This window comes from Cebidichthys violaceus, unplaced genomic scaffold (genome assembly GCF_023349555.1).
Source record: "Cebidichthys violaceus isolate CVI_PGR_0920_01 unplaced genomic scaffold, fCebVio1.0.p SCAF_34, whole genome shotgun sequence".
Lineage (NCBI taxonomy): Eukaryota > Metazoa > Chordata > Actinopteri > Perciformes > Stichaeidae > Cebidichthys > Cebidichthys violaceus.
In genome coordinates this window covers 2,945,054-2,972,641 of record NW_027176528.1, presented here as the reverse complement: position 1 = coordinate 2,972,641, position 27,588 = coordinate 2,945,054, and the positions used below count along the sequence as shown (strand labels likewise).

Below are 27,588 nucleotides of genomic sequence, written 5' to 3'. Positions count from 1 at the left end.
TGTCTAATATTAAAATTAGTTTGATGATCTGAAACATTTAAGTGTGACAAATATGCAAAAAAATAAGAAACCAGGAAGGGGGCAAATACTTTTTCACAGCACTGTGTGTGTATGTATGTATATATATATATATATATATATATATAGAGAGAGAGAGAGAGAGAGAGAGAGAGAGAGAGAGAGAGAGATAGAGAGAGAGAGAGAGAGAGATATATATAGATATATATATATAGAGAGAGAGAGAGAGAGAGAGAGAGAGAGAGAGAATAACTCACCAATATCATACAATATAATATGTAATACCACCAAAGACTTTTACAATCTGTACATCATACGACATCCTCTGTCTTTAGACCATCACATTGGAAAATAAAAAACAAGAACGGAAGAAACCTTCGCCAGTGCAACAGAGGAGGGATCCCTTTCAAATCTCTAGTCAAGTCTTCAGGAGTAAAGTCACAAGAAAGTCAAGCCTCCGAGCAGTCAGGCACAGGTCAAGTCTACATTTCTTATTGTAGTGATTTAAATATTACTGGGACCTTCTGGCTGACAATGTAATGTGCAATTTATTTTTATATCAGAATGTGTGGCCTACTGTGACACACCCTTCCCTGTTCTCTTGAGCACAGTCGTTGGTTGCTTCATACTTCCTGTCATGTGGGTGTAGTCTCTCCAGACAGTGTTCAACACAACTGTCAACCACACACGTCTTCCTGTTACTGGTAAGTTTGCTTTTATGACAAATTTGTTTTTTGACTCTTAGAACCCTCCTCATGTATTCTTTTGGATATTCTTTTATGAAAAACTGGTGATGTGTTTCAAACAAAGTCTAATAAAAGACAAAGTAATCTGTATTTTACATCATCATCAAACATGTTGTGAATAACTATATTTTATATCATAGTGTCATGTCAGAGAAGTCTACTATAAAATATAAAAAGTATATTTATCTATATACCATCACCACTGGTTTGCGAATTTATATTTACACAAGAAGGACAAGGACAAGCTTCTTGTTTTCTAAGAGGAAGTGAATCAACTACTGGCAGACACATTGGACTAGAACCAAGAAAAGTATTTTCAACCTGATTTCTGAATCTCAAAGCTCATCTTTGTGTATACTCTTCCCTCAGAACTAGCACATCAGAACGTTTCATTTAGATTAAAAAGTGTCTAAAGTTAGGGCGTATCTACGAATGCCATGACGTCGGTTTCATCTGTGTGCAGCTTCAGCATGTCTGGTTCTGTCTTAAGCCAGGCTGCATTATTCTGTTAACCTAATGACCTAATCCTCAGGTCTTAAAGAGAGTCCATATGTGTATATCATTAATTATTCCATTAAGATACAGCTTTATTACAGGTGTCTCCAGACAATTTTTTGTGAGTTGTAAGAATAGTGTACATTGTATTCATGGATGAACACAGTAACGGAACTGTGTCACAAATGTGTTGATTCAAACATATGCTCATTTCTGAGGCAATAGTTAGCAGTGTTGTATTGGACTACATCATATACTGTAATCTTAACAATGTGTCCTTTGAGCTAGTGTTGTGCACTATACTTAGTCTCAATTTGAATTAACAAAGACACAAATGTCCATACATACAAGATAAGTATAGTCTGCCTTCTTATGAGTCACAAAGCGGAAATGTACTGATAACACAACACTTGGTTCTTTTTTTACCTTAAATGGTGTTGACACAGAGTGCAACCCAAGCCTTTTGTGTACAGGAAACGAGTTGTTAGCGTGAGCTCTGACAGTAAGTGGACACATATCATTCTTCAAGGGCGTTTGATATTTTAACATAACACAACACAACATAGGGTTTTTATTTTTTGATTAAGCCATTATGTTGTCAATTGTCAATGTGCACCAACTTCTCCAAATTTTCAAATCATAACCAACTCAGCAATGCAGCAAATTCCCAATTTCTATTTCTGCAGGTTAGAGTTTTAGTACATCTGAATTTACTTACATATGGCCAAAGTTAGTGACCTTGTTTAGACATGTTTTTACACGTAGGCAGTAGGCTTACAGCAGCAGTAATTACAAGATCTGTTGAGATGGATCTTCCTGTGCAGTGTTGACCTGGGTTTTCCTCTGTTCAAAAAAAATGTCCAAGGTGGTTGGTTGATAAGCAGGGTGCACAATTTTCTAATGGCTTTCATACAAATGTCCAAGTGTAAAAGCTTTTTGGACAAAACAATGAGAAGTAAAAGTACCATGCCATTAAGATTTGTGTTTCTAGCTCAAACTCTTATGCTGATCAGTTGGCTGGCTGGCTATTACTTGTCAGAAACAGGAACAAATTATAAAGACGAAGTTACATAACCATTTCACAGTATAACCAAAGTGACTGGCAGGACAGCACCCTTTGTTGGCAACCTGCCACTGCTCTACTTCACTTTTCTGGTATACATACATCAAATGCAATAGCTGGTGATCTTCACAGCTCCATTTTGCTGTTTGTTTGATTTGTGGTCCTCTTGCGATTTAGAATTTGGTTATGAGTATGCAAGCCTATAAACACCATATCATTAGCTCTATTTTGTGGTAAAAGGTAGATTAAGGTGAAACGTCAAGGATGGGATTTTTGTCAATGCTTTTTCAGTACATTTTAAGGGATATGTTAGATCTGGCCAGGCTTCTAGTTTAAAACATTACAAAAATGAATTAGCATCGTCAACAGAATGTGAAGAAGTTACAGTGTTGACGTTATGTCAAAGACGTCTATGTATTGTGTTGCAGAGATAGCTACTGAGATAATTACTCTTGTAATACTACATGTACCTGGAGAGGCAATAGTGAGTGACTGTAGCGTCTGTCCAGTCTGTCCTCAGTCCAACATGAGAGGACCAAGAAGTAAAGCTGCCAGAGGGCTTGTGTGTCACGTTGAAGGTCCAGCGTCCATGTACGTTGAGAGTTTGTTTATTGGATTAAATCCAAAGTGGCAAAAACGAGAAAATTATATTTTGTTGTTTCTCTGCAGCCAGTGCAAACTCTCCTGATGGGGGGGAGGACGAGATGAAAGTTCAAGTTGTTTTTAACCACTTATTGGCACCTTATTGGAGTTAATCCACTAAACAAACTATGAAAGTGTACTCCTTACAGTCCCAGTTAGTGTCACAGTAAACACACAGATGGCTCATGTAAACTATACGTGACGATTATTATAAGGTGTACGTGTTATTATGGTCAACGTTTGGTCAGAGTTTTAGCAGTTGGGTTGAGTTTTGTGTATTCTTGCCCTGCTGTTAGTTAGTGGTTGTTGTTTGTTTTTTTAAAGTGATGACTGTAAATTTAGACTGTATGGACCAAGTCGTAGAGGTGAAATGCTGACCCCTATTGGTTTGGAGCTTGTGGCCAGATCTTACACATTGCACCTATAAATAAGTATCAACACAAAGGCACCTTAATTGATTTAAAGTGATATAAGGGTACACATTTTTAAATACCAAACAATTCTCACTCTGATCTCTTAAATGTTGCTCTAAGAGAAAATTGTGTTTTTTGTCATCAGGAAATGGATTGGTTCCTGTTTCTTTTTCTCCTGCTGACGGGAAGAAATGGTAAGTTTGGAAAAGTTAACCCTACGTTATCTATTTGAAAATCTTTAAGGCCCTACGAATGAATATGTTCTATATTAACAAACATACATGAACATACAGTTATGTGTTAGTCCAGAGGGGTCACTCGTACTAGCAAACATACAGGCTCTGTATTTCTTTAAAGCTTTTTATCCCGTTATTGTAATATATTCACCAAATGTATGTAACTTTAAGGTCGTAAGGTCTAGTTGATAACAAATATTAAAGATAATTATTCATATCAATTACATTTCTATTAATACAATGATCAATAGATGTTGATGATAACAGGATACATAAACTATGTGTACAAAAAAAGGCATTGAATTAGTGATAAGAAGAAATTGTTAGTTATCAAATATAATTCAGAATTATATGGAATAATATCATCAATTCAATTCAGTCACCTCTGGGCACCACTTTTCTTCACAAAAGGAAAATGATAGTCATTGAATGTAGTCTCATAAAATAGTTTCATAAAGTATACTAAACTGTAAATTTCGAACTCTGACTAATAATTCAATTAATAACTACAACCAATAATATATAGTTAAGACTGAAGGATTTTAGAGTTCTTGACAGCAGAGATAGTCAGTATTCACTCCAGTACAACATTGAACAAACCAGCAAGACTATACCACAAATATTTATTTACATGATGATAAAGGTGAAACACACTATTAATCTAACTAAATAACTAAACAAACCAAAAAGAGTGTGTGAGTTTGTGCTGATTTTGCCGTCTCTTGAGACAAAGAGTTTGTGTTTTTCTTTGCAGGATTATGTCAACAAGAGGAAGCTTGCTCAAAGTCTGTGATCAACTCCTGTGATGACTGTATTAGATCCGGGCCATACTGTGTGTGGTGCCAACAGCTGGTGAGACACAGCGTCTATGTAACCATGGGAGTTTACATCAGTGGTGTGTCCAGACTTAATTGACTAAGGTGGCCCAACTGGGACTGAAGTATGTGCGTGGGCACATACACATGTCGGACTAACATTAATCTACCATTATTGTCTACTTTAAATGTTAACATTATAGTATCTTACTATTTCTTACATCCCTGTGATTTAATTGAAAATATAAATAGATCTACTAATCACAATACAGAGTGGCACTATACAAATCAAAGCTTCCATACTTCATCCCCTCATCTGCAAATCAAAATCGGAGTCTTATTCAGATTTTTTCGCTGGCTAGGCAGTACACTGCTTTGCTACATGTCAGGTTTAAGACAGAACTACACCTATAATCATTTGGTTTGAACTAAGGTCCCGCCTCTGACCAGACAGATTGCCAATCATCTCCAGGGAGACCCCCCAGCAGCCAGTATTAATGCCAGACTGGGAACAGCATATTTTCTTCCTGCCAATATTGGAGGCTGCTGTGACATTAACAGGGACACCAGTCATATCATGCCTGTTATTTTCACTGCCCATTGGGTTGTTTGGCTCCATGACATGACGACATGTTTACAGGGATGGCAGAGACTTTTCCTTGAATGAAATCTCCAATTTCAAACTACACGGCAGTTATTGATGAGTTGATAGATTCTCACACCTATAACTAAAAAGTATATTTTGACTCAACCACGACACCGACTGCAGTCTTTTAACATACTGTAGGTATGGTTTGTGTTGGTTTTGTGTACAGCAACATGAGTTGCCCTTTTGTGTGTTGATCAGCACAAAAATAATGGCAATGGAAAGTGATGCATTTTTCCTAAACCTAACGTTTGTTTTGTTTCCTAACCCATAGTTATTTTAAGCCCAACCATGATGTTTGTTGCACAATGTTGTCCTGTTGACAGAAAAGGAAGTTGTGCAGAGCAACCCTAATGCTCAGCATGAAAACCTTTTCACAAAAAGAATATTTCACAAACTGCCGTGAGACTGTGACGACTCTTCCCACTATATACACTTCGCAGCATACTATGAATTCTCCAATTGGTGGTTGGAGCAGTGGTTGATAGCAGTCAGAGGTGCTTCCATGCAGGTGTATGGTAGCCCCTGCCATCAGTGTATGAATGGGTGAATGATGGCATGTAGTGTTAAAGAGCTTTGAGTGGTCGGAAGACTAGAAAAGTGCTATACAAAGTACAGTCCATTTACCATTTCAACATATTCTCAACAAAAAGTTGCTCTTTGCATTCGTATGTATATTTTAGGTAAGAACTGCCTTCTTGAAACTTGGATATCAATCAAATGAAGCATAGCCTTAGTTCATGCAGGACACGGAAGTCATATGCCCCCAGCTGTAACCAGCTGACAGCCAGCCAATTGAATCATAGCTTCCAATCGGCCACACACCAATCACAGCCCACTCACTTCAAGGAGGTTTATTTAAATATGACTCCCTCCTCACTGATTCATTCTACACCTATGCACTGTTACAGACTGTACTGCTGGCAAAGCTTTGCCTCCTCCACCCCAGCCTCCACCCCTTTTTTTTAGTTCAGAGTTCATCTTTCATGGCAAATGGTTGAAATGTATTAAAAAAATGTACTTGTGGCTGATTCCTGTAAACCCTTGGGGGTTGTTGCTCGGTGCTCCCCATCCTAGCTTGGTAGCTGCTGGCTAATCCGGGGAGCATTCAAAGAGTGGAGCCATCATCGCCAAGTTTAACTGTATTTCCAGTCGTTGCAATAAATTGTTAAAAATCTATGACGAGAGTGTTCCTGACTGAAAAATGACAAATGACAAGCTGTGACCTGTTAGAAACTTATTGAATGGCAAAAGTGCCAATACTGGAAATGATTAAGGAATAAAAACTGTATTTGTGTTCAGCAGAGTGGTATGGTGAACATTACACTGAATATATCTTGTGATGCATTACAGTACAGATATTAGTTGAGACACTGGCATTATTTGATAATTTATACTGTACAGCAGCTTTCAAATTAAAAAGTTTAAGTTCATAACTTATTTCTAAAACCATACAAATAACAACATTATAAGCAGACACAGATGAGTGAACTAAGTAAATCTTAAGTAGAGGAGATAATTCTTGTCTTTTTTGTGTTTTATTGCATTCCCTTTGTACAGAATTTCACCAAAGCAGGTGAGCAGGATGCAGTACGATGTGACACCCTAGCTCAGCTGATAGGGAGAGGCTGCAAGAGGGAAGAAATCATCTCCCCAAAGAACGATCTAAGATTTGTCAAGCAAGATCCTCTGTCATCCACGTCATTCAACCAACAGGAGCCTGTCCAGCTGAGTCCACAGAAGATTAGACTGAGACTGCGATCTGGTTAGTGAAATCAGTTAATGCTCAACTTTGACTGGAGCAATGCAGTGTTTGGAGTAAAATCAGAGAAAACAAACACAGAAAAGTCGGAAATTCTAAAAACGTGCTTGGTTTATTGTGTTATAATATCATCTACTATCATATTTGATTTGAGAATTGTATAAAGGTACTGTCACTGAACTTTAAATATGCATACATGAGCATGGTAGTATTTGTTGTTTTTGTTTCTCTTCTCTGTGTTACAGGGCTTCCTACCAAATTCAGTGTTTCTTTTAAAAGAGTGAAGGGTTATCCAGTCGATCTCTACTATCTGATGGACCTGTCTTACTCCATGAAAGATGACTTGGAAAATGTCAAAGAACTGGGACAAGATCTTTTTGCAGCTCTGAAGAAAATCACAGAATATGCTCAAATAGGTAATTTGATTATAATCTAATTCTGACAACTTGAGTCATCTAAAATACTAATACCTATTATTTTAAAACACTTTATAATAAAGCCACAACTTACAGTGTAAATATCTCCAGTAGACAAAAATGCTTCCTTGATCAGATGGAGCCGTGATTACCAATACTTCCTCTTTATCTCCACAAACACATGATCAGGAAATGTCGGACGAAGCTTGTCATCATACTCTTTTATTAAGAGGTCATTAAATGTTGAGGATCTACAATTATAGGGTGCATGGCTGGATCTAGACCCTCAACTCTGCAGAGTAAAGCTTAGTTTATGCAAGGCATGCACGCCAGAAAATGGCATTGTCACAATGCTTGGTCATAAACCTCTGAATTTTTGTAACTTGCCGCTTGCAATCACGTGACTGTCACCAATAGTTCCCACTATTTACATGTCTAGGGATTATACAAGAAGGTCAATTCGCTTTTAGATGCTTTAGAAATAGGTCTTAAAAGTCTTTAAATATTTTGCAGCCAAATCAAGTTGTTTACAGGATATTGTATGACAGGATTATATTTAAGTGTGTCAATTTCTTAATGCATCTCAATGATCAATGGTTTGATAAACCTGTGCTACCTTATAAAGAAAAAAAAAATAATAGCCGTTTCTATAACTACAGGGTTTGGTGCCTTTGTTGATAAGACCGTCCTTCCTTACACCAACACCAACAAGGAGAAACTGCTGAACCCATGTGATGAGAATGACCAGCAGTGCCAGGCTGCCTTTGGCTACAGACATGTGCTTAAAATGACACCAAGAGAAGATGAGTTCAAAAACAAAGTGACAAGGCAGTTCATTTCTGGGAACTTGGACTCTCCAGAAGGCAGTCTTGATGCCATGATGCAGGCTGCTGTATGTGGGGTAAGGACTCAACCAAATGGATAACTCCAGTATTGTTTATTATTAAAAATCAAATTAAACCTTCCGTTTGGGCCCATTCAAGTAGCAGTACCACAGTGACATCTATTCAAATGTCACACAGACTATGCCTTTTAACGGGCTGTATACGCTTGAAGGCCATAGAGCCACAGCTGCAACTGACTTCTGTTGGATAGAAAACTAGGCCAGTAAATTTTATTGTCAAGACTTAACATTTTGTCTGTGGTCTGACACCTTTTGGGTAGAAGAAAGTTTCCATTTTGTCTGATGTCAGAATGAAGTGGTTGGTTCCGTTCAAATTATCTTTGGTGCGTTTGGGCTGGTGTGGAGGCTCTCAATCATACTCAGACTGAACAAACGACACACAGTAAAGCCTCGCCGCAGCTGTGCAGCTGCTCTAACCTGTCAGGCTGATCTCATCCAGCATTCGTGGCTATACCTAAGAATGCACCGGAATCCCACAAAAAAATGTAATATGTTACTACCCACGTTATCATGAACGAGGAAGTTTAAAGACCGCAGAAGCCCAGGGTGGTAGGGAAGGTGTATGGGTCCAAAAAAAAGCGATCCCACTCTTCGTTCCTCATGTGAAACGAGAAGGCAACGATGACTAATTTGAATGCTTCAGTAACTTCCGTAGTTATTAAAACCCAAACGATGATCTTTCCTAAACCTAACTAAGTAGTTTTGTTTCCTAATGTCATGCATATATGGAAAGAAGGATTTTTCAGCAGTAGCGTCTTATGCTGTCCGGGGGAAAATCAATGACACGGCTCACAATGTTGAACAAGATTCAAGTATTGAACTGATTATTGATTAGCATAGCAAAATCACCAGAGGCCCTTCGATAAGATATTACACAAGTCACGATAAGATATTATTGCGATTTTAAACCTTTTTGCGATATGCTGAGTATTGCAATATTCAACATTGTGATATATTGCAATTTATTACCTATTTTCATTTGCAAATTATGCTGTTTGTCAACATCTGTTTTATCTAATTATACAAAGTTTTCATTGGGTTCATCTCATTTTAGCCAAATTCTAATAGGCCTATAGCCATGAAACTATATTATATTCAGCAACTAATTTACTTTTACTTTGTTTAAGTCATCTATAGGGGTGATTTGCATGAAACCAATTCAAATTATTTGGAAAAATGTATCTCAATTGATAAAAAAAATCTTGCATTAGTAGTTTTAATGATGTATTATAATCTGCTGAGAGCTAATGTTAGGAAGATAAACGGATCATAATTCATCTCTAATATCTATTTATGTTGCAGTGAAAACATCTTCAAACAACTGGATCTGTGAAGTTTCTCACTACATTTTACTATGCTGAATCGATTTCTACCTTAACCAACAAAATATTATGAATTTTGATGATTTCCACCTTGCGGCATTTTCACTTCAGCACCTAAATATTTTCATTTATCCAGAGCATCTAGATGCAACTGGATTTTTTGGTCTTGACAGGAGAATCAGAATCAGAATCATGTATTGCCAAGTACGTTACACATACAAGGAATTTGACTTGGTGAATGTTGCATAACAATAAACAATGAACACAATTTAAAAATATAAAAATATAAAAATTTACAATAAGATATGGTAAACAAACAAACAGATAACAGTACGTTAAAACAAGTATATTATGAAAGTGACAAGTGTATTTTCATATAGAAAGGATATGTAACAGTAGGACATTTTTATTTTTTTTTTTAAATCCCTTAGTCCCGCAGTGATGAATTTTGTTCTCTGCATTTGACCCATCCCTAGTATAGAGGGAGCAGTGGGCTGCCCCTGAGAAGCGCCCGGGGAGCAGTTAGAGGTTCAGTGTCTTGCTCAGGGACACTTCGGCACAGCACATGTAGTAACCGAGGATCGAACCGCCAACCTTGGGTTACCGGACAACCCTCTCTACCCCATGTGTCACGGTCGCCCCATTATTCTGGGGATGTAAGAGTCAGAGTCAGTGGGGGTCCGGGCTTTGTTTATGAACCCAACTGCAGATTGGAAGAAACTGTTCTTATGGTGCGAGGTCTTGGTCCTGGTTCTGATGGACAGCAGCCTCCTGCCAGTGGGAAGGGACTCGAACAGTTAATGTCCAGGGTGAGAGGTGTCGGCAACAATCTTTCTTGCCCGCTTCAGGGTCCTGGAAGTGAACAAGTCTTGAAGGGACGACAGATTGCTGCCAATCACTCTCTCAGCAGAGCGAATGATGCGCTGCAGTCTGCCCTTGTCCTTGGCAGTGGCTGCAGTGTACCAGGCGCTGATGGAGGAGCAGAGGATGGACTCAATGATGCAGTGTAGAAGTGCACCATCATTGTCTTTGGCAGGTTACACTTCTTCAGCTGCCTCAGGAAGTACATCCTCTGCTGAGCCTTCTTGGTAATGGAGCTGATGTTTAGGAGCGATTTCATCTAAGATGGAGGAACATGTGTTGTTATAATTATTCAACACCTCAATTGCAGGAGGGGGGGAGCCAGAGAAACTAGTGAGGAAGTAAAAGTCAGTGTTGAAATTAGGAGCAGAGGATGAGTTAAAAGTTCGAGATCTTGTTTTGGGGACTGGGTTACAGGAAACACAAGGCAAAAAAATCTTAAACATACATCGGTGGTCTGAGAATCGGGCACTACACATCCACTGTCAGGAATCTTTAGACCAAGACTTAAGCCTAGATCAAGACTAGACGGCTGGGGCGACCATGGCTCAATGGGTCGTCTGGTAACCGCAAGGTTGGCGGTTCGATCCTTGGCTGGTACGTGTCCTGTGTTGAAGTGTCCCTGAGCAAGACACTGAACTGCTCCCCGGATGCATGGGATGAATATAGTGTATAAAATAAAAAACTCTGGTCTTGATCTAGACTTGGCTGACAGGAAGCCAGTGTCCTGACTTAAGGATCGGGAGTGATGGTGTTCCCTGCAAGAACTCTAGCTGCATTTTGAATAAGCTTTTTGATGGTCGTTTTGGAGAGCCCTGTCAAAAGATGTTTGCAGTCATCAAAGCAATAGCAGGAATGAGTTTTTGAAATGAAGTCTGTGAGTTTGATTATATATGTATGGTAATAAAAAGTTAATATTGTCACTGCTTTTATGTGGCTATTTAGACTGAGCTCAGAGTCAACTATAACGCCAAGGGGGGCACCACAGGTCCTAGAGGTCTAATTTAATATTTGAGAGGTTTAATTTAGCTTAAAGGTTCCCTATCCTACATGCAGAGCTAATATATCATCAAACAACTATTATCCATGTAAAGATATAGATGAGTAATGTCTACCTGAGCAGAGAAGGAGGTCTCTCTTCCTTATTATGTGTTGTTATCGGAGCTTCTCCTTGCTTTGTTCACGTAGCCGGCCGGCCGCGTTCCTTTTAGTGCATGTGAGCTCACGGTCGCTGCTCTGCACTGTTCTCATTACAGCTGGTGACGCCGTCCCAACCGACATCGTCAATGCAGAAGCGTAGCACCCGCCCTCCAGTTCAAACACTTTCCCTCAGAAAAAGACGGTTAGCTCCGTCAGCACTGTTTCCGTTGTTTGCACTGTTAGTGAGTGCAACTCTCACATTTTGTAATGACCACTGCAATATGTAATAATTTATTGCAAAATGTGGGTATATATATAGATCTATATATATATATATATCTATATATATATATATATCTATATATATATATATCTATATATATATATATATATATATATATATATATATATATATATATATATATATATATATATATATACACACCCACATTTTGCGCTCAAGCTGTTTATTACAAAATGCAAAGTGGGAGTTATTACATAATGAAATGAAAATGTGTAACATTTTGTCAAGTTATTGTTTATGTGCCTTTGAAGTTTTCTTGCCTAAATGATCCCTAAGACATATCTTTGTTTAGGACAAAATAGGTTGGAGGAACAGCAGCACTCGGCTGATTGTGCTGACCACTGATGCTGGATTCCACATGGCCGGGGATGGAAAATTAGCTGGCATATTAGAACCTAATGATGAACAGTGTCACATGGAAAACAATCTTTACACCAACAGCATTGATATGGTATGTATGGCATAACATAAAGGAATCAAAGGGTTGCATTGCCATGTTATTGTAATTGTTTTAACTAGAAATGTGCAGATCCCAGCCAGGTGTGTCTGCAACGACCACTGTAATATTTGATTGAATGAATATAAATCAAAATTGTCTAATTCCCCCCGTCTATGACTGAAAGTGTATCAGACGTGTTTTTCACTCGCACATCTAACACAACATATACGCTCTCATTGTAATCTATGAAGATGTCTGCCCAGGCTTTGTACAGGCCTGCATCTCAGCTCTGATTGAAGCGCTTATTTAAGCTTCAAGCCAAGTTTTTTGAGAATATGCATGTAAACTGGAGCAGAGTCGGAAATACACGAGGGCAAAACTGCCCCTAAGAAATATAATTTTGCCCCTGATATCACTAGGAGAGGGGCAGAAAATGCCCCCATAATTTCCTCTAATAATAATGATAATTTAATGAACTTGTCAAAAACATTGTAGCCTATATGACCCGGTCCAGTTGCCAGAGAATGTTTTTGATTTTCTCCTTGACTGATGTTGCTTGTGTGTGAAGAACCGAACATACAATTTTTTTTAAATGGAGTGCTACTTAATACGAATGCCCCCGACCGTCCCTCTTAATCATGGCCCCAGTTCAGAGAGAAAACCCACAAAATAGAACCGGAGTCCTATTCCATTATTCCTAGCTGCGGTATTCAGGTGACCGGGCCGCTTTGAACACTCTAATTTGTTCAAAGTAAACACATCGGACCCCACGGGACACTCAGTTAAGAGCATCGAGGGGGCGCCGAGAGGCAGGGGCTGGGACAGACGGTAGCTCTCCTCGCGGCGGACCGTCACCTCAATCCCGAGATCCAACTACGAGCTTTTTAACTGCAGCAACTTTAAGATACGCTATTGGAGCTGGACGACGGACGGACGCCGCCCAACCGCATGCGCTGGAATTGTGGGTACGCCTGCCGCGCAAGCCCCGAGGGGGCCGACATGTGGGCGAAGCGAGCATCGGGGTGGGGAAATGATGCTGGTAGGGTTTGAGAAATGCGTTTCCCGGAGCACCCGCCGTTATATATTTTTGTTCTTTGTTTTGTCTGTCCTATCTGTATTTCCTGTACTAGGTAGGTACAACATGATTAAAGGTAACAAAACAAAAACAAAAATCTATAAATATAATAAGTTACAATTATAAAAAAGAAAGAAAAAAGTTATAATTGTTAATAGTTGTTTAAAAATGTAATAACAATAAATAACCACAAAGAAATAAGAATACAATTTAATATGATTGTCTGATTTATTGTTTATTGTTATGTTAGTTTTTTGTTAAAAAAAAATCATCTAAGAAAACACTTTCAATCTGTAGACTACTGTCTAATAGTCTTATTGCCATTTACTGTAAGCCTAAATAAGTATATTTATTATTTTTCACCCCAATTGCCCCCCAATTGCCCCCAATTTATTTTAAATGCCCCTGGATTTCAGTGGGGGAAAAAATTGCCCCCTAAAAAATAAGTAAATTTCCTACCCTGAACTGAAGGTTGATGCCCAATAAAGAGGCACAAAATAACTGTGTCTCTGGCCGCTGAGCAGGGGCAATGCCGTCAGCTGTGTGTGTAGTTCCATTCAAACACACCATCCAAAACAATAAAAGTGAACAAACTGTTTTCCCCATAGACAAACAGTCTATGACTTTGCCTCACTGTGCCTGTGGGCACAGAGCAGTGGCTGGGGGTCAGCGATGGCCTCTTAAGAGTAGTGAGTGAGGGTTCAGCAATAAAAGGTGATTTGAGAAAGTGCGAGTCACCGCAATCACGAGAGGTCTTTGAGCATGCAATAGAATTTGGGATTACACACACACACACACACACACACACACACACACACACACAATATTACTAGTGATACACAAGATATTAAATTGCAACTATTTATTGTTGCCTCACTGATTCCAAAAGACTATTTTATTTTGAGGTTAGCATGTAAGACGTTTACCAAGGACAGGTGTACAACCTTTTTGATTTTGTGTTTAGGACTACCCATCTGTTGGACAACTAGCTATGCAGTTGGAGAAAAACAATATTCAGCCAATATTTGCTGTGACAAAAAATGTGGAAAATGTGTACAAGGTAAATGAAGCTTTTATTTCTGTACATGGTTTTATTTATTCATAGAGCACACATTATATTCATACTCTGATGGATTTTTCATTTGACCTTCTGTTTTATTCCAGCAACTTTCCAAAATGATTCCAAAATCAGAGGTGGGAGTTCTGTCATCAGATTCTGAAAATGTTGTTGAATTGATTGAGAGCGCCTACAATGTAAGTTAATTTGCCACTCACACATTTTGCTACATTTTTCCCTTTGTGTATGTGTAACTGTCCCTTGTGACCAATACATTTGTATCTTATATTTTTGTCTGTATCTCATAACACTCTCAAATGTGTAATCCCTGACAGAGGTTGTCCTCCAAAGTAACTCTGACCCATGATAATCTGCCTGATAATGTACGAGTTGAATACACCCCTAAGTGTGAGCATGCAGGACCACCAGGTGACAGTGAAGGGGTTTGTGACCGTGTACGAGTGGGAGAGGAGGTCAGTACTTTTTGTAGTTTTACATGTACTTTTCATAGTTTATTCATATATCAAGCACATGTAGTTATTGTTCCATTGGTTCAAGACCTTTGAATCCGCCTACTGCACCGAGTTCCGGTCAACTTGTTCGTTTGGCATAACACTGTCCCTCTTCTCTACTTGTCTCCAGCCTTCCTACTTTGTGTCCATAACCGTAATAATAATAATAATAATAATAATAATAATAATAACTTACGACTGCCAACTTTTTACAATACATGGTGAATTTTTGTAATAGTAATGGCACTGGCACACCATACTTCCCTACTCAGGCTACATCCACACTACTCTATTTGAAAACGCATATGTTGTGCTAAGTTTACACTGAGCATCCACACTACGCCAGCGTTTTCGAGCACCGAAAACGGAGGACTTTGGAAACGCTCCCGAAGATGGATACGTTTGAAAACTCCGGGTAGCGTATTCGTCTGAACGGACGTAAACGCATAAGTTTGGAAACAATGACGTAGACACCCGCAATCGACTACCAGGTTAATTTAACATGGACAACTGATTACAGGTGTTGTTGACCTTGTTGTCTTTACTAGCAGCTGTTGTTCAGTTAAAGTCTGCATGTCTGCGGAGGAAGCAGCTGTTATTGGAGCAATCAGTGAGCGGAGAGAGAGAGAGAGAGAGAGAGAGAGAGAGATCAGTGAGCGGAGAGAGAGAGAGAGAGATCAGTGAGCGAGAGCGAGACCCGCAGCGCTGTAACTAACGTTAAGTCTGAAAAATAAAACTTCTAAAACTTTCCACGAACTGTATCTGTTTGAGTTTATAGAGGAAGATTTTAGAGAAGATCTTAAGTATCAAACACGTACTTAAGATCATTAAAGACTACTTTATTACTCTGGTTGCTTAGTTACAAAAAAATCCGACAATCTACTTCCTGTTTACATCGGCACATGCCCAGTGTACGTGAAGAGTCACGTGATATTCGTTTTCAGGCGTGTTAGTCTGGACGGAGATCATTTCGAAAACGATGGCTGAAACGCCAACGAAAACGGAGTAGTATGGACATGGCCTCAGTGTCCTTGCAATTGCACACTGGCACTTTATTACACTGTTCCACAAACAGGAACAACTGATGTTCGACAATTGGTAGAGGTCTCTGAGGAAGTCCAAAAACTTAAGAGGCATCAGGGGTGGAGACTTTAAAGTCTCTTGACATTGTTGGTCTGTCATGGCTTCAATGTCGCATGGAGGTCGATGACAATGCCTGTGCAGGACAGGGTGATGGTTCGCATTTTCTTTTAAAAGGGACCACAGGGTGTGCTGCAACTATCAGTGTATCCCATTCATTGTTCAGGCTAACAGGGAAAGATAATGCCAAGATGGTGGAAAAATTGTATAATTAATAGACAAGGGGATCAAGAATGTAATTATTTAATTTTGAGTCTGTTTTTTATATTTTTAAAATGTTGTAATAAATGTATTACACTCCTGACTCCTTAATGTTTACTGCCCTTTCCAGATCTCTTTTGATGTCACAGTGACAGCATACTCATGCATGGAGGACCAGACTTTCACTATTAGACCACTGGGCATTAAAGACACATTGACAGTGACCTTATCTACAAATTGCGAGTGTCAATGTGTAGACCCACAGGAGAGTAGCCATTCACACTGCAATGGCAAGGGACGAGTCAGCTGTGGTATATGCAGGTAAGCTTTACACCCCTTACACAATGACTGTGTCAGTGATCTGAGGTTGTAGCTTTGTGCAAACCGTACAGGTGGAACAGTCCAGAGACAACCAATCACACTTGTTTTGATTCTCAGCTCTTGGTCACAGCTGCTTTCTACTCCAACTCAACTATGTAAGCATTTCAACGAATGGGGGAAATGCCAATGGAAGTGATCAATGGTTACTCCAATGGTGGGCTCAGGCTGTCTAAGGGGCAGGGGTAAAAAATATATATAAAGGGTACCAGTGTAGAAAAAATTGTCATCTTCCACTATAAGGGTACATTGTCTCGCACATAGAAGCCAAATTATTTTCTAGCATAAATAGCACTACATTCCGTCTGCTCTAGATTTAAAAGGCACCCATCAGTGCACTGCATCACTTTTTTCCTACTGGTAGGGCACCGTAAAAGGGTTCTGCATCACTTTTTATTGCATATTGGGTCAATTCAGAGGGCACCTTTGGGCATATTTTCGAACATGGCCACCACTGCCCTATTCAATGTGATGTAACTGTAATGTGCAACGGGAACTTACATTAAAAAAAATTAACCATTGAAACTGAGCTCCTGGGAAATTGAACTATTTGACCATGACAATTGTGGCATTGGTAGAAAATAACTATCCAATCAGAGAATATGGAAATCATGTGCTTAAAACGCCCACAAACTTTAGTCCTGTGAGAGGAAAGAGACAGCCTGCTATATACAATATGTGTGAAGGGCATTAGATAGATAGAGTTTCCGGGTGAATGATTGACTTTGACAAAGAGACTGCAAGCCACAACTCGTGTCCTGCCAACAGTCAATGTTGGTTTCTGTTAACTATGCCCATGATATTTTCATGTTAACCAAGTAGTCTTGTCCCCAATACTTCACTCAGCATGACGTATAAAGTAATGGGATATAATTGAAACATTTTAATCAAAATAAGAAATAATAAAATGAATAATTAATTTTAGACCGACTGAAACCACCCACTATGCCACCCAGTTAAATGTGGCGTCTAGAAGTTCCAGCTAGCAAACAGGACCACACAGACTTAGTTAAACATTTGTTAAAAGAGTTTTAGTTCAAAGAATAATTATTAAAAAAAGGTTGTTAAAAACCCAAGTTTAATACAATCTTTTTTTTATTAAAAAAGTAAACAAATATATCAACAACTCTAGAGCTTGTTTTATCCATACACAAATACAAATATCTAAACAATAACTTGTGATTCACTGAAAGAAAATGGAAAAATCTATTAAGGTGACGGATAAGAAAATGTTTTTTTGCTCATAAAACTGATGAATGAAATGTCTATAATAAAATGCATCATAGAGGGAGGACTGCTGGTGGAAAAAACGCTCTCTCTTTAATGAGTTTTGTTACGATATACGTTTTTCTATGCCAATTTTAGGTTTTATCGCTCTTTCTAACATGTCCTTATTCAGCTGCAGTGAAGGCTCCATCGGTCAGTTCTGCGAATGCTCCATTGGCGATAAAGACGAGCGTACCCTGCGAGAATCCTGTCAGAGGCAGAATGGCACCGAGTGTGAGGGTCAAGGAGACTGTGTCTGTGGCAGGTGCAAGTGCCACACCACAGAAAAAGGAAGCAGTTACCATGGTGACTTCTGTGAATGCAACGATGAACACTGCGAGAGGTTCCTGAATAAACTATGTGGAGGTAGAGTTTCAGTCATTTTCAAATTATCTGCATTTTAAAGTGTTACAGACAAAACACAAACCTTTTCCATTGTAGTTTAACAAGTGCAGATAAAAAACACATTCTGTATCCTTAAGACCTAACATACAGGTTAAATGCAGTTGATTGCTAATTAACAAGGGGGGTAGGGAGGGAGAGGTGGATTGTCAAAGACAGAAGATGAGGGAAGAGAGAAGATGGGTCACATGCAAAAAAATTAGAAAGGGAAATACATGGTCCGTGTCTTGCATCCAAGGGCCACGAGGATGTCCCTATTTGTTATAACATAAACACATAACATACACAAACAGTTTTTTAAGGAACCAAGATATGCTGAGAGAGGGCCATTTTACAGTGTAAAGACAAACAGTGTATAAGCTGCTAATTATTTACATTATTAATCATTATAGTATTTATTTAGCAGAAATGTAACTCCTCAATGTTCCCTTACTCCATTGTGCTTCTCCTGAGGGATTTGCTGCTTCTGATAGAAAATGAGTGAAGGCTGTGAGAGATAGGCAGGCAAAGTTTTAATAAATGAACTGCCACATGGAAGAGGTGGAAAAAGGAATCTATCACAGTTGTATATTTATTTGAAGCCCGTTATTTTACATGTACGGACTACTGTCCATTCAGTGGAAGCAATAGTAAACTGCATTTGGCTTTATAGCAGACTGATCTGCCCACAGCTTCCAGGGAACCTTGCTGTGTAAACTAGATTTATGCTCGGTGCAAGAGGCTTGTAGAAACTTTGGCATAGGTTTGTGTTTGTAGTTCAATGTTGTATTTCACTAGACTGTTGTATCATTTGTGATAAGTCTGTATTGGGCTTTAGTTAGTTTTGTTTATTTGACAATGCTTAACGAGGATCTCTCTCTCTATCTCTCTCCCTCTATCAGTATGATCCAGGACCTGGTTGTATGTGCTCTACACTGTCCTGCTGTAATCATTTCTTTTTTGGTATATTTTTTAGGGTCAACACATTAGCTAGATAGGTATTGACTTATGTTGTAATTCAATTATGTTGTTCATTATGTACACATGACATCTATTGCTCTTCTGTCCTTCCTGGAGAAGAATCATCCTCTGTTGCTCTCTCTAAGGTTTCTTCCTTCTTTTTTTTTTTACCCCTCTAAAAGGTTTTATTTGGAGTGTTTTTCCTGTTCTGATGCGAGGGTCCTGGGACAGAGGATATTGTATGCTGGACAGAATGTAAAGCCCTCAGAGGCCAATTTTTGCTATTTAGTTATACATATGAAATTGAATTGAACAGATAAAAGACTCATTAGTTCCCCTTCCAAGCTTTCTGCCTGTGTTGTGTTTTTTTCCGATACTTGGCATTAATTACTGAGGTTGTTTACAACCTTCGCCCAGAGGGAATGCAAGATATGTGTTAAATACAAATGTGTGGTTTAAAGCAAGTATAGCACTCTTACTCTCCTCTGTTCCTCACAACTTGTAGGGAACGGTAGGTGCAACTGTGGCAAATGTGAATGCAATAAAGACTATGAGGGCTCAGCCTGTCAGTGTCGGGTGTCTGAGGATGGCTGTCGTACCCTGAACAACACCGTGTGCTACGGCAGAGGGACCTGCAAGTGTAACCGCTGTGAGTGTCTGGAGGGATACCAGCATCCACGATGCCAGACATGCCTTGGCTGCACTGACCCTTGCCAGACCAAACTGTAAGAGTCCAAACTACTACTTAACTTTTACTGTCACACTATTATTAAAGGGTTGACTCACCAAATTACAAAAAGGACTCATAAATCAACAAAGTAGCTCCACTACTGACCTGTCTTAACCGTTGCTATTAACCTTGTTTTCAGGAACTGCATTGAATGCCTCGGCTTTGACTCAGGTCCCTTTAAAAAAAACTGCAGTGTGGCTTGCAGCAAGAGCATTTATCATGTCATGGTAGATCAGTCCACCATACAAAGCAAGAAGTGCCAGCAAAAGGACTCAGACGGCTGCTGGATCAAATTTAATCTGGACCAGTTGGTCGGACAGGATAACTACAAGGCTGAAATTCTGAAACAGAGAGGTAAGCTGCTGATGAAATACAGAAAACTCTTCAGAGCTGTCAAACTCTTACATTTATGAACAATGTATTTGTTTCAAAGCAGTTTTCAGTGGTTCTGGTATTTGGAAACACAGGACTAAGACTCGTTAGAGCTGTAGGCTACTTAAGCAGGTATGATGTTGATCATGTTCACACATGCTAACATTTACTAATTACAGGTGGCAGCCTGTGCTTCTGAAGTGTCTTACACCTGGATTCTCTCTAATGTCCATCAGGAGGCGACTCCTTTCTATGAGAAAATTACTCTACTTCTTACTTTATTTTATTCCCTCAGTAAACATTGTAAACATGAGTTTATGGTCTCAATCTATAGTTTCAAGTCTTCATCAATACAGCATGATGTTCATTAAGTAAATGAGTCAAATAGACTATAAAGCAGGGTGTGCTTTTGGGGCGGGGCTACCTTGTGATTGACAAGTTGCTAGCAGAGTGTCTCTTTGTCACTCCTCCACAGTCCAAATTTGGTCACTAACTTTCAATGGTTGCAAGAATGCAAGATGGCAACGGCCAAAACGTCAAACTCGAGGCTTCAAAACGGCAGTCCACAAACCAATGGGAGTGTCACAGTGTCGACATCCACTTTTTATCTTCAGTTTATGACTAATTAGCACTAAACACAAAGTACAGCTGAGGCTATTGGGAAGTATTGGGCACAGTAGAATGTTGACCTGATGATGGCGCTAGATGACAGGTCGGAGAATCGAAAATCAATGTTTCAACCAAATTGCATGGCAACTCGTTGCTGAGGACAGGTAGACCAACGGACCAACAGGCAAACCAAAATTGCCATTGCGAGAGCCGCACTACTAACCTACATAAACATCAAACATACAACTTTGTCCTTATCATTCTTTTTAATAGTCAAGCAGTTTGGAAAGGAGTAAAACTTTCTGTTTTCATCCCTCTTCCTCCAGACTGTCCAGAACCACCCAGCGTCACAGCTATCATCGGAGGCTCTATTGCGTCTGTGGCTATCATTGGCATCTTGTTGCTGATGCTGATCAAGGTACTTCTCTACATGAAGGACCTGAAAGAGTTCAGGAAATTTGAAAATGAAAAGAAGAAATCCAAGTGGGCAGAGGTGAGATGATTTATTTTAATGTCATTTTTACTATCACTGCCAAGAAAAATAAAACCTATAGAAATAATCACGAGAGCTTTCATGGTGTTGATATTTAGCCACTTTCTCATGTTTTGTGCTGTCAGATTTGATTGGTAAGCTACATGATTCACTCTCAATTGAATTAAGCTCCACCTTTAAAGTGATGAACACATGAATGCATCTGTTGGAGCCATAATGAACTATGAGCTAAGGTGATGATTGCCTGAAGTCAGTGGTCACAGCAGTACAAGCTATTACGCCGATCAGGGACTTCAGAGATTAATGCGTCCAGGGAGGCTTCTTATTAACCAAATGGGTCAGTAACAGCGAATATCCCTGTGCATCACACAGCCAAACTACTCAAAGATCTGGACTTAGATAGGAAAAAAATGCCCATTGAAGTGGTAATTGGGATGCGATTATTTCACCTTTAAGGTCACTATCAAGAACAGAGCCCTTACCAGAAGAGGTATCCTCTCCATCTAAGATCCATTAGGATTCCTTTCCCCATTCATACTAAAACCAAAGCAAATCCTCCAAGAACTCTGTAGAGTTGAAGTTGAAGGGATGAAATCATTACAAAAGAATTTTCAAAACAATGGTGGCAATGGATCACCGAGTTGGAACAGCTAAGCAGTTTTAAAGTGGACAGTTGAATGAAACCTGAAAATGTTGGCCCTATCAGAAATGCAGAGCTCCATCACTTCTGTGACGCAAGTGAGAACGGTTATGCTATCTCTGATTCACAAACGGTATGAGTATGAGAAACGTCCATGTTGGATTTGTTTTGGGGAAATCCAGAGTGACTCCACACAAACAGATTGCAATCCCCAGGTTGGAGCTTGCCACAGCAACACTCACAGTGAAAGTGGACAAGATATTGTAAAGGGAGTTGGAGTGGAACTGAAGGACTCTACTTTTTAGACGGATAGCACGTCTGTGCTGGGATATATCCACAATCAGACAAAAAGTTTCCCTACTTTCGTGGCCAACAGAGTTCCAGTGATCCATGAACTATCTTAAGAGAAGCAATGGGGGCAAGTGAGCTCCAAGAACAACCAAGCTGATGACACTTCACATGGGACTTCACACTTGAAACCCTCCTGAAGTCATCAAGATGGCTCAAGAGTCCTTAGTATTAGGAAAGGGAGGAAACTGATTGACTAATTGGCCAGAGATCCAATGATAACATGAAAATAATAAATCCACTTTAATAAATACGGCTATAGGAGATATATCAGACCGTAATGACAATATAACAAATAAAAAACAAGGTGGAAAACAATGTTCAATGTTCCAACCAGATTGACAGCTGAAAGAGACAAAGATCCTGAGCAACAGTTGAATAAGAAGAGAATAAATCAGCAGTCATTGGTCAAAGAAACTGGAAGCTTAGATTTAAATAGGAACAGCTTCTCGTTTCACAATAAAAGCAGCCTAGAACAAGCTGGAATTAACTTTAGCAAAGCTCTTCTTCAGACTTCACAAAAGAAATAGGTTAGTCTGTAAGGGTGTAACGGTTCACAAAATTCTCGGGTCGGTTCAATACGATACAGTGGTGCCACGGTTCAGTACATTTTCAATACAGCAAAAAAGCAGAAATGCCAAATCCTCGCTGGTGAGACTCTCAAGGGGGCGTGTCTGAAGAACATGGCTCTTCATCTCCATTCAGTTAGTCAGGTATATTTCAGACATTTGATTCTCTGTTTGGGCTTTTGTTTTATTTCACAAAGCAGGAATTATGGTTTGTAGCTGGTTTGTATGGTTTATATGTAGCTACCTAAATGCTGCGGAGAGAGTTCGTAGCGTGTGTGCTGCTGTTGGTTTTCCTGGTAAGCTAGTTTAGCATAGCGTGTAGAATGTTGTTCTTCCCAAACAAACATTTACAAAATCGAGGCAACTCACCAATGAAGCTTCATAAAAGTCCACCCATCCATATTATTCTGACAAAAATGGTTTTGTTAGATTGCCAAAGGTCCAGACAATCCAATCCAGTAAAATATTTAGTCCAAAACACATTATTACATCCATAAATACCCACGGACTGCTGTTGCATCATTTCAAATTAGCCGGCAGATATGCCTAACTATCGATCTATTTTCCAACGTAACTTCAGTTTCCATGTAAACATTGGGTACATCCCAAGTCTCTTAATTGCATCCCCGTTTCCCTCACTTGGGTCCTTTCCTTGCATCTTAATCCCTCCCACCAGGGATGCATGAAGGAAACCACGCAAGGAGAGAGGAACGAGGAAATATGTTTTCAGAGATATGAGACGTCCATTCCCCTGAAGCGTCACATGAAAAGACGTCTGTTTCTGATGACGGCAGCCGCTGTTAAAGTCGGCTTAAACAGCTGGAGAGACTTTTGATAGTTTGTGTCTGCACACATGATCGCTGTACTTAATATTAGTAACTAATAATACTAACAAAGACACACAGTTATCATCACTGTAGAGTGTTTTCTCTGTCACCTCTTTAATAAACTGTGTTCTGTTTATAAGCACAGGATCGATTTCTACGGCAGAATGCGTTTGTCATATTTATGACTTATTTGCGTCTGTACATTTTGAAATTGTGATTGTGATGTGATTATTAAATAATCCAGAATATGATTATGGTTTCTCTTAAATTATATAACTCATCAGACCCTCAGGTATGATCAGCCTCACGTGACTGAATGAAATGATGATAAATGATGTAAAAAGCTCTCTCTGACTTTAATTGTTTCCATGATAAAAGTTATTGAGGGAAATATCAGATCATGAAAAGACAAATCTTTGTAACAAATGAAGAAAGTTGTTTGTTGTCCTTTTGTTGTTCAGTCCACAATGAACATATATTTAAACCAGATACTGAATCAGAAAACATATCAAATATAAAGCTTGAGTTTAATCTGCGTTTACATGTTGAAAAAAAAAATCGTATCAGTCCACTGCAGCGTCCAATCACATAACTGATGAACAATGAGGTGACGTGTCAGCCGTTAAAACACTTCCTGGAAGCCTGTTCTCGTGGGTCCTCGCTCATGGCTCCTCAGAGATCCCGCCTCTCTCCTCGATCCTCCAAGCTAAATAAGAGCTTTGGGACGGCCGTCAATATGACGGCGCAGAACAACTTCCAGTTCAAGCGAGGATCGAGGAGTGAGGAAATGACAATTAAGAGACTTGAGATGTACCCAAAGACGGTCTGTCAGTCTCAAAATGGCGGCTGCACTCTTACCTTTCTATTGACACCTAATTTGACCTATTAGGACCTTGCATGTCCTCTCCACAGCCTAGAATAGCCAACGAGAGTCTGCGTTGAAGGAAAGTGCCTGCCCCTCTTCTTTCGTGTAAAGCTCGAGCCAATTGCAGCCGATTGTTCTGATGACTGACACTTCATATAGCCAATGAAATTTCGAAAATAACGATATGCAGATTCAGGGGTAGATTTACAGACAGAACTTGGAAGTCTCACTGTGACACACAGTCAGGTCCCTGTGTCCATGAGTTAAAGCAAAGTGTGGTTTTAGAGGTTAAAAGATTTTAGGAAAGTAAATAGTATATAGATATAAATAAGCTTTAGCTTGAATTATGAGTATGTATTTTTTTACACAGTCTAGGTGTGTTACTGTGGTTACCATGGGTCCCCAAATGTCCTGTTTTAAAAAGGGCCTAGACATACCCTTACAAAAATGTGTAAAATATAAATTTTCTGTGGTATTGTTATCAAATTTGAACCTTGACTAGGTAAAGCTTCATGCTGTGGCCCCATTGTGTTTTCCAGCTAATAAGTCCCAGCTATAGTCATCTGCAGGCATCTGTTTGCAAAAAAATATTCAGGCGGTAATAAAAACCTTCTACTTCAGTGTGTTCAAACTTCTATTACTCAATGCCAGTAGCACTTACAGTGATTCTGACTGTTGGGGGAAAAACTTCAGAGTGTTACCTTTTAAAAGAGACCAAAACCATGCAGTACTCCAAATGGTTCAAGAACAGCTTTCAATTTATTTTGGGTATGCCTTGGATAGGCGTTTTAGGTGAATTTTACTGGAGTAGTAACAGGTTTTAAGCATCTGCATTTTCCAAATGCAATAGTATTATTCAAACGTATTGTTCGGTTCGTAATGCCTACCGAACCGTGAGCCTCGTACCGAATGGTTCAATACAAATACGTGTATTGTTACACCCCTATCAGTCTGGGGTTACAACTAAATAACACAAGGGCAATGTAACTCAACAGCAAACTAAAACCAGGCTTTTATTTGAAACTGCCTTTATGAGAGACCAGCCTTTGCTTGTGCCAGACACTTGTATTTGAGACTGCCATTACTTGAATACCGGGCTGTGTATTTATGAGTGAGTGAATTTATAATACTTCTACATTGGGGAGATTAACACATCTGTCGAGCATCAATGATAATGTGTTTTTGTGATGTTTTGCTTGTTCCATCTCACTTGAAGACAATATCAAAATAACATCATAGATGAAAATAAAATAATCCTTGTGATTTCTGTGTTGCCAGGCTGACAACCCACTGTTCCAGAATGCCACCACCACTGTGACCAACCCAACCTTCACTGGAGAATGAGGATTAGTGCTGATCTGCTGCCATTTACTCAACATGATTGCAATTGCATTGTTATTGTTTACTTACTATTGAAAAGAATATGCATATTTTTGCTCATTGCTTATTATATTTACATGTAAAATATAGTCATGTATGTTGCTCATAATATATACAATAGGAGAGTAGGACAGAGAATGGGCAAAATGTAATGATGTGTGATGTCTAATTTATACTTCTGCAAAAAAGATTGCTCACAGCTTCCGCAAAGCCGTGCAATGTATAAATGGTCTGTGGAGTTGGCATGAACTGCAGAGACGCGCCGCATCTAGGTGACCACGAGGCATCCGGAGTAGAAATCAGCCATTACATTACATTACATACACTGGATCCATCATTTTGAGGGCAGTAGCTCAGTCCAAGGGGACTTGGTTTAGACTGGTAGAGAGGTGCCAATTTGCCTCCTGGGCACTGCCGTGGTATTCTTGAGCAAGGCACCAGCCACTGCTCCTAATGTTAGGATAGGTTACATTTCACTGTGTGCTGTGCTGTTCACAATACAATGTGTGACAATAAAAGTTGATTTACATTTATAGTTGAAAAGAATTTTTTCTGTCAATGATGACTCTGAAATGTCTGTAAAATCCAACTTCAGTTGGAAAAATGGAAAATTAATGAACAAAAATCAGAAAATTAAACATTCACAGTTTGTTATTTTAAATGTCCTATAGACTAAGTTTAATTTGAAGCAGCAGTAAATCCAATATTCCCTATCCTTTTAGCTTTAGTTTGGTCTTTAACAAATAAAAATAGGAAATTGTGGCTCATCAGCTCCATTATGTCCAACAGCTAGTGACCAACTACCATCTAGTGTTTTGGATGTGAATGGCAACACATCCTCCGTCCTTTCTTTCCATAGAATAGGTAATGTATTTCACGTACTGTATGTGTAGAACCTATTTAGTCTTGCTGATCTGACATAAAACCGCAGTCAAAAAGCACAGAGGGGAGGCAAACAGTACCTCTGCCTCAATGAAGGGGGCGCACAAGAGTCTATTTTTGACGGACCGTGCTGAAGCAGTCAAGCTGCCCAGAGCAGATCGACCCAGACAGTAAGTTAGACACCGAAAAGGGATAGGGCATCCGGTAATTTTTCAAAATAAAACACTATGTGCAGCCAGATCGCGGTGCACACGCTCCCAGTGGAATCAAATATGTACCGTACCTATGTAGGTGTAAAGAATGCTGATATGAAATATGAAAAACAACCAGTAGTCAATGTGCAAGCTGCTAATTGAATGGTGATTTAAGCTACTCTATTGGGTTCATACATTTGTAAATCTGACTCTGAAAGAGTCAGTGCCTCACCAGCCACGAACCTCACCGCACGTCACTGGTACAGGTGGTGATGTAACTGTGTCTTGGAGATCCACCAAATACATTGTAGCGTTTGAAGATGTGAAGTTGACGTATTATATTCATTAGGCTTGTACGGAAATCTATGAGAAAATGACTACTTCTTACTTGATTTATTACCTCAGTAAACATTGTGAACATGAGTTTATGGTCTCGATCGCTAGATTCAAGTCTTCTTCAATACAGCATGATATTCATTTAGTAAAT

At 39.3% G+C, this 27,588-nt stretch overlaps 1 protein-coding gene across 1 annotated transcript; it reads left to right on the top strand.

Annotated features, from left to right (window-relative positions):
- The first annotated feature begins 659 nt into the window (after nucleotides 1–659).
- Nucleotides 660–26,558, top strand: itgb2 (integrin, beta 2). Its single transcript, XM_068725144.1, has 16 exons — nucleotides 660–722; nucleotides 3,523–3,571; nucleotides 4,368–4,465; nucleotides 6,635–6,839; nucleotides 7,082–7,252; nucleotides 7,912–8,153; nucleotides 12,076–12,234; nucleotides 14,262–14,357; nucleotides 14,462–14,551; nucleotides 14,690–14,827; nucleotides 16,338–16,528; nucleotides 17,985–18,217; nucleotides 19,698–19,917; nucleotides 20,062–20,276; nucleotides 21,230–21,396; nucleotides 25,924–26,558. The coding sequence occupies exons 2-16, from the start codon at nucleotides 3,526–3,528 to the stop codon at nucleotides 25,987–25,989; spliced, it is 2,337 nt and encodes a 778-aa protein (XP_068581245.1). The 5' UTR covers nucleotides 660–722; nucleotides 3,523–3,525; the 3' UTR covers nucleotides 25,990–26,558.
- Nucleotides 26,559–27,588: the final 1,030 nt, after the last annotated feature.